Consider the following 7,439-nt stretch of genomic DNA (forward strand, 5'->3'; position numbering starts at 1 on the left):
TAGAGCAGAGTAGAAAATCAGACTCAGTCCTTCAGATGATTTTGGTATACAAGTGGGCCCTGCTTATATAGCAGGTTAGGTTCAGCCTACTACTATAAAGTGAAAATCGTTGTAAAGTGAAAGTCTCTTTTAACTTTCAAATGCATATAAAAGCCTGATGACATGTTTACACTATCATATAGAACAGTAGAGCTAGGCAATAAAAATACATATACAGTACACACATTACTTACCTTAAAATATTTTCATCCTTAGCTTATAGTGAGTTGTGAATGTATTTATTGTAGGAAGTGTCTGAGTAAGTGAAGAATGTGTATAATCGAAAACCGCTGCATTAGCAAAACGCTGTAAAGTGAAGTGCTGTAAAGCGGAGCCCTCCTGTATACAGGAAATAAAGTCTAGACTGAATGGTGTAGACAGATGGCGATAAGGGAGCGGAAATACTGAGCATGTAGAGTATGAGAATGAAATAAAGTGCCTAATGAGAGAAGGACTATGTATGAAAACTAAAGATTTTGTGGAATCAGTAATGAAAGTGAAATTAGAATTTCAAGTAAACAGTGATAGAGAAGAAACATCTGGAAATAAAGATTCACAAATAGTGGTTGATATTGTAAATTGGCTCCTCAGAGGAAATAATATGTTTCCAAAACCAGTGGAAATATTATAATACATAGCTCTGGTATGTACCTTTGAGTTCTGAGAACTTTTCTAAGCTTTGATATACCTTTCATGAGTTCTGAGTTTTTCTACTCCTGGAGCCCGGCCATGGGCCAGGCTCGTCTGGTGTTTACCTGGTCAACCAGGCAGTTGTTGTTAGTGACCCGTTAACCCACATATCCATCACAACCTGGTTAATCTGGCATCATTAGTATTGTTCTACTGTAACCACAAATGGATAAGTCAAATACATTGTATATACATACATACATTGAATTTAATAAAACAAGAAACCTGTTTTCTTGACACTTGTCTGCTTACACCAATTTGTTAACATGTTTTAGGGCAAGTGAGATTATTTTTTTCTGCCATATTGGCTGTTTTCCAGCATGGTAATTTGTTGCTCCATAACAGTTTACTTTTTTGTAACAGGTGGAGAAGTGGAGGATGATGACGATGATGAAGGGATGGGCCGTGATTGGTTAGATTGGATTTATGTATTATCACGGATGCTGGTTCTCTTATCGATCGTCTACTTCTACTCGACTCTCTCCAGGTTCATGATAGTTGTTGCCATTGCCATGCTCTTATACCTGTAAGTAATGCTTATTCAGCTGATGTTCATTTTTTTAGTAGGTTAATTGATAATTTAGTTTAATATCAGTCATCATTCTCTTCCAACCTCATCCCCACATTATTCACCAACCCCCCACATTATTTACCAACCCCCACATTATTTACCAACCCCCACATTATTCACCAACCCCCACATTATTCACCAACCCCCACATTATTCACCAACCCCCACATTATTCACCAACCCCCACATTATTCACCAACCCCTACATTATTCACCAACCCCCACATTATTCACCAACCCCCACATTATCCCCACACCATCTCCATTTTGAGTTGCTATTGTCAGTTCAGCAACAATGTTTGAGCATTTCAGCCCTCTGATGTTTGCTGCTTTGCTGAGCCTAAAATGTTAGTGATTACCCCTTCATTCTCTTCAATTTGTATTAGGGTAGTATTCCAGTGTTTATTAAGGCCCCTGAGCATAGCCATAGCAGTGGCTAGGTTGCTCATGTTAAGAAGTTAGTAATGAAATTAAATGGCACAGGAAAGTAGTTATTAGACATGATTGTTTGTGAGTTAGCAATCACTGGTGGTAGACATGGTATAAATTAACTCACTATGGTACGTGAGGAAAATGAAAAGTCGGGAAAAGTGTGGCAATTAGTACACAGTCACCAACTCAACACTAACTTCAGCCAGATGATTCTACAGAGGAATCATTCTGATACTTCCCATGGAAGACCATCATCATCATAGGTAAGTTATGTAATACATTGTACTATATTTTAATAATAGACTATTGTATTTACTACAATATTATTTGTATATAATATATTATTGGAATGAGTCAACACATTTAATGTTTTTACTGTTTACCTGGAGACCTGGAGTTTACCTGGAGAGAGTTTCGGGGGTCAACGCCCCCGCGGCCCGGTCTGTGACCAAATTGAAAAACTTTATGGGTATAATTTTGTGGAACATGGATACTTTGTAGGCTGTTAGCTGAGTGGCTAACAAGGATGGTATTAGAGTGAACATAGTGCCAAACAATCACCAGAGGTGCATATCGACTGAATAACTTTTGTGGCATGGGATAAGTTGGTCTGGCTCATCTAAGAATTATCTGAGCAATTATGACACCTTCATTTTAGATCTTCTTTCTTCTTCTTTCAACGTACCAGCCGTATCCCACTGAGGTGGGGTGGCCCAAAAGAAAAAACCAAAGTTTCTCCTTTCAAATTTAGTAATATATACAGGAGAAGGGGTTACTAGCCCCTTGCTCCTGGCATTTTAGTCGCCTCTTACAACACGCATGGCTTACGGAGGAAGAATTCTGTTCCACTTCCCCATGGAGATAAGAGGAAATAAACAAGAACAAGAACTAGAAAGAAAATCGAAGAAAACCCAGAGGGGTATGTATATATACGCTTGTACATGTATGCGTAGTGTGACCTGAGTGTAAGTAGAAGTAGCAAGACGTACCTGAAATTTTGCATGTTCATGAGACAGAAAATTTTGGATCTTATACACATTATATGTCAAGCCCATCTTAAAGTATGCAGCACCTACTTGGTCCCTACACCTGATCGTGTTGAATGATAAACTATATCTGTAGATTTGTAACCAGAAAAGTTCTCTAGTGGAGAAGACTTGGATTATTTTATTACATATTTTTTATTATTAACACATCGGCCGTCTCCCACCAAGGCAGGGTGGCCCGAAAAAGAAAAACTTTCACCATCATTCACTCCATCTCTGCCTTGCCAGAGGTGCGCTTACACTACAGTTATAAAACTGTAACATTAACACCTCTCCTTCAGAGTGCAGACACTGTATTTCCCATCTCCAGGACTCAAGTCTGGCCTGCCAGTTTTCCTGAATCCCTTCATAAATGTTACCTTGCTCACACTCCAACAGCACGTCAAGTCCTAAAAACCATTTGTCTCCATTTGCTCCTATCTAACACGCTCATGCGTGCTTGCTGGAAGTCCAAGCCCCTCGCACACAAAACCTCGTTTACCTCCTCCCTCCAACCTTGGATATGATGAGAAATTAAGGGAATTGAACTTGACTGTACAGACTAAGTCTTGCTTTTTAAAAGCTTTTTGAAAACCGGATTTTTATCATTACAAATGAGAGATGTATCTGGCTATGAGAGTAGCACGTCTTTTGTGTTGGATGGCCCTCATGGATTTAGGATTTTTTTACAAATATAACAACAGTCCATGATGCTTCACCTACATTTTTTACAAATATAGCAACAACAAAGTCCATGCTGCTTCACTCATATTTTTCACGAAAGAATTCTCCCATATCATTGAAATATCCAGATATTGTATTAAGTGCAAACAATATCTAATCATGTATGGGTTATTTTAATATCTACAAATACTGTACAGCCCCTCCTAACTCAGCGCATGCTCATTTACTGACATCTCGAACTTGCATCAGGCTCTCTGACCAGTATACATACCTATATAATGTACAGTGGACCCCCGCATAGCGACTTTAATCCGTGCAAGAGGGCTCATTGTTATGCGAAATGATCGGTATGCGAATGAATTTTCCCCATAAGAAATAATGGAAATCAAATTAATCCGTGCAAGACACCCAAAAGTATGAAAAAAAAATTTTACCACATGAAATATACATTTTCCTACACACAAAGAGAAGGATACATGCACAATAGTAGAGTAGTACATGCACAATATATATTGTGCATGTACTACTCTACTAAATGAAGAATAAATGACACTTACCTTTATTGAAGATGCAGCAATGACTGATGAGACACTGTGTCCTGGGAGTGCCTTTTCCTCCTGAGTACTGTAGGTCCTGTTTGGCATTTTCTTCCAGAACAGGCCTTATCACACTGTGTATGCCACTATGATTCTTAAATCTCTCAAACCAACCTTTGCTGGCTTTAAATTCACCAATATGAGCACTAGTTCCAGGCATTTTTCCCTGTTCACCTGGGTGTTAGTCGACTGGTGTGGGTTGCATCCTGGGAGACAAGATTAAGGACCCCAATGGAAATAAGTTAGACAGTCTTCGATGACACTGACTTTTTGGGGTTATCCTGGGTGGCAAATCCTCTGGGGTTAATTGTTTCTTGGTATTCTCAATAAGCCACACCAACAACGGTGCTACAGCAGCAGCAGCAGCAGCTGACAGTGCTACAGCAGCAGCAGACGATGATACAGCAGCAGCAGACGGTACTACAGCAGCAGCAGACGGTACTACAGCAGCAGCAGCAGCAGCTGACGGTGGTACAGCAGCAGCAGCAGCTGTACCACCAATAGTAGCGATGGTTGATTGGGGTTTATTATACAACCTGGCCAGCTCGGAGACACGCACTCCACTTTCATACTTATCAATGATCTTTTTCTTCATCTCTATAGTAATTCTCACCCTTATTGCTGTAGGGTTGGCACTAGAAGCTTTCTTGGGGCCCATGGTCACTTATTTTGCAGATAAAATCACCAAAAACACTAATAATACGAAATGTTCCGATTGTATGCTTGGATGTTACCGCGGAGGCTGGCTGGTAAACAATGCCACCGGCGGCACATGTGAGGCTGGCTAAGGGCGCAAATTGGACGCGTCTCGGACGAAGAGTGGTGAGCGGGTTTTTGAGCGGTATGCGAGGCAAAATTTTTGCGATAAAAGCAAGCGGTATGCGGATTGAACGTTATGTGATGCCGATGGTATGCGGGGGTCCATTGTATATTAGAGCTGATTTCCTCTATTCTGTTTATTACAATATACAGTATGCTACTGTATAAATATTTTAAAATATACCAGAAATGTTATAAATGGTGCAAAGGTGACATTAAAACAATATCAAAGATAGTTGACACAAACCCACTTCCATTATAGTATGCTCCTCACTTAGCGACGAATTCGTTTACCTAAATGGTCTTAGGAATGGAACTAAATCATTAAGTGAGGAGAGGCTATATACTCAATGTATCACTTTTTTTTTTCTCAACAAATCTGCTGTTTCCCACCAAGGCAGGGTGGCCCAAAAAGAAAAACGAAAGTTTCTCTTTTTAAATTTAGTAATTTATACAGGAGAAGGGGTTACTAGCCCCTTGCTCCCAGCATTTTAGTTGCCTCTTACAACACGTATGGCTTACGGAGGAAGAACTAGAAAGAAAATAGAAGAAAACCCAGAGGGGTGTATATATATATGCTTGTATATATGCCTCGGTGGGAGACGGCCGACTTGTTGAAAAAAAAAAAAAAATGCATGTTTAGTGTGACCTAAGTGTAAGTAGAAGTAGCAATCGTACCTGAAATCTTTCATGTTTATGAGACAGAAAAAAGGACACCAGCAATCCTACCATCATGTAAAACAATTACAGGCTTTCATTTTACACTCACTTGGCAGGATGGTAGTACCTCCCTGGGCGGTTGCACATTATTTTATGTCTTATAATATTTAACGAAGGTAATGTAATGAGAGGGCAAGTTAATTTTGCCTTACCATTGTCTCTTGTTTATTCACAGATATCAAGCTGGCTGGTTTAGACCTGCACGAAGAATAGAGCAACCTCAAGCAGCTAACGAGAACGACGCAAATAATATTCAAGATGACAGAAATAACAACATTAATAATAACAATAACAATAATGAGATACCAGAGGGACTTAGAAATCAGGAGGCAGAGGAAGAGGAAGAGGAAGAGGAGGAGGAGGAAGTGGCAGCAGTAACAGTTGATGCCAATCAAGACAATGGTGTCAACAATGAAACTGTAGAAAGTGAAGGCACTGACAGGGTGGTCGAGGAAATACCCGTGCGACCTTCGTTTCTGGTGCTCTCTTGGACATTCCTAACAGCTTTCTTCACATCTCTGATCCCCGAACAACCTCAAGCAATTTAAAGATAGCTATTTATATTTGTTGATTCATTCTTCATTAGTTCATAATGTGCACTTCATTGTGATTCCCACAGTACTGAGAACACTTTGTGAGGAACTAAAATTTTGGATATCCATATGTGCAGGCAAAAGGTTTACCTGCTGCATTTGTTCTTGTAAAAAAAATAGTTTGAATACTTTTTAATTTTTTTAAGCACATTTTCTTTGTGAGTTCCTAAGGAAACTTTTTGATAACCAACCTCACTTTTGAGTGCTCATTGCACATCTGTGGATCGTGTTATGTATTAGTGTCCAAAATTGGACTGAATATTACAATGCATTATTTCTGCATGTGATATATACTCTGGGTATATTATGCTATCTTGTGTGCAGTGTTTTTTGCACAAACTGTTGTATCGAAGTTCAGTTTATTTTTCTTTAGATTTATTCTTTATTTCAGCTTGCAGAGAAAATATATATTTGGCATTTGCTGTGCCATTGGGTAATCTCTTATAAACTTTGTTTCTTACAAAGAAAATGGTGCCAGTGGATAAAGACGTGGTAATCAAATGAAGAGTGACTTGGCGAATTACAGTGGAACCTCAAATATCGAACTTTCTTCGTTCCAGACAGCTGTTCGAGTGCTGTTACCAAACGAATTTATTCTCATCAGGAATAATGTAAATTAGATTAGTTCATTTCAGACCCTCAAAAATACACTTATAAAAGCACATACAAAAATACACTTAAATAATTGGTTGAGTTGGAGGCAGTTCGATATTTGAGGTTCCACTGTATAAGAAATGGAGTTTTAGGTGTAATAAACAAATTCCCAGTGTTAGTGGTAACTGATGTGTTCAGCATCGACTAGTAGCCAAAGATATATTTATACAGATTTGTTTATCAAAGTACAGAAGATACTTAGTTCTTGCAATAAACAAGTAAAAAAAAAAAATGGAGGTCACCTCAGAGTACACAAGGGGAATACAGAAGGAAATAAGTTAACCGGTTATAAAAATACATAAAAGCTGCAAAAATAGTAATGATTTTTCCATCCAATACAGAAATGTCGTCTTTATTCTTGAGAAATAAAAAGCTCAAACTTCGCCAGTCCCAATTTAGAGGCTTGTGGACAAAGTAAGATTAATGTGTAACACCTGCAGTACTCTGTGAATGTTTTCTGTAATATGTTGAATATATATATATATATAACACTAAAATAAGGCAAAAAATGTTTTAGATAAGCTAATGTGTTGTTAAATGAAGAATCTGTTTAATAAATACTTCAATATGTCTTCCATACGAAAGAAAATCTTGCTATAGGTTAATATGCATTTTG

At 38.5% G+C, this 7,439-nt stretch overlaps 1 protein-coding gene across 2 annotated transcripts in view; it reads left to right on the plus strand.

Annotated features, from left to right (window-relative positions):
- Positions 1–7,439, plus strand: part of Herp (Homocysteine-induced endoplasmic reticulum protein) — a 31,073-nt gene that overhangs the window by 22,744 nt on the left and 890 nt on the right. For both annotated transcript variants that reach the window (XM_070103435.1, XM_070103434.1), the window contains exons 6-7: positions 1,093–1,255; positions 5,752–7,439. The exon at positions 5,752–7,439 is cut by the window's right edge and continues 890 nt beyond it. In XM_070103435.1, coding sequence (XP_069959536.1) covers positions 1,093–1,255; positions 5,752–6,124 — 536 coding nt within the window. In that variant the 3' untranslated portion in view covers positions 6,125–7,439. The remainder of the gene's footprint in view (positions 1–1,092; positions 1,256–5,751) is intronic.

This window comes from Cherax quadricarinatus, chromosome 85 (assembly GCF_038502225.1).
Source record: "Cherax quadricarinatus isolate ZL_2023a chromosome 85, ASM3850222v1, whole genome shotgun sequence".
NCBI classification, from domain to species: domain Eukaryota; kingdom Metazoa; phylum Arthropoda; class Malacostraca; order Decapoda; family Parastacidae; genus Cherax; species Cherax quadricarinatus.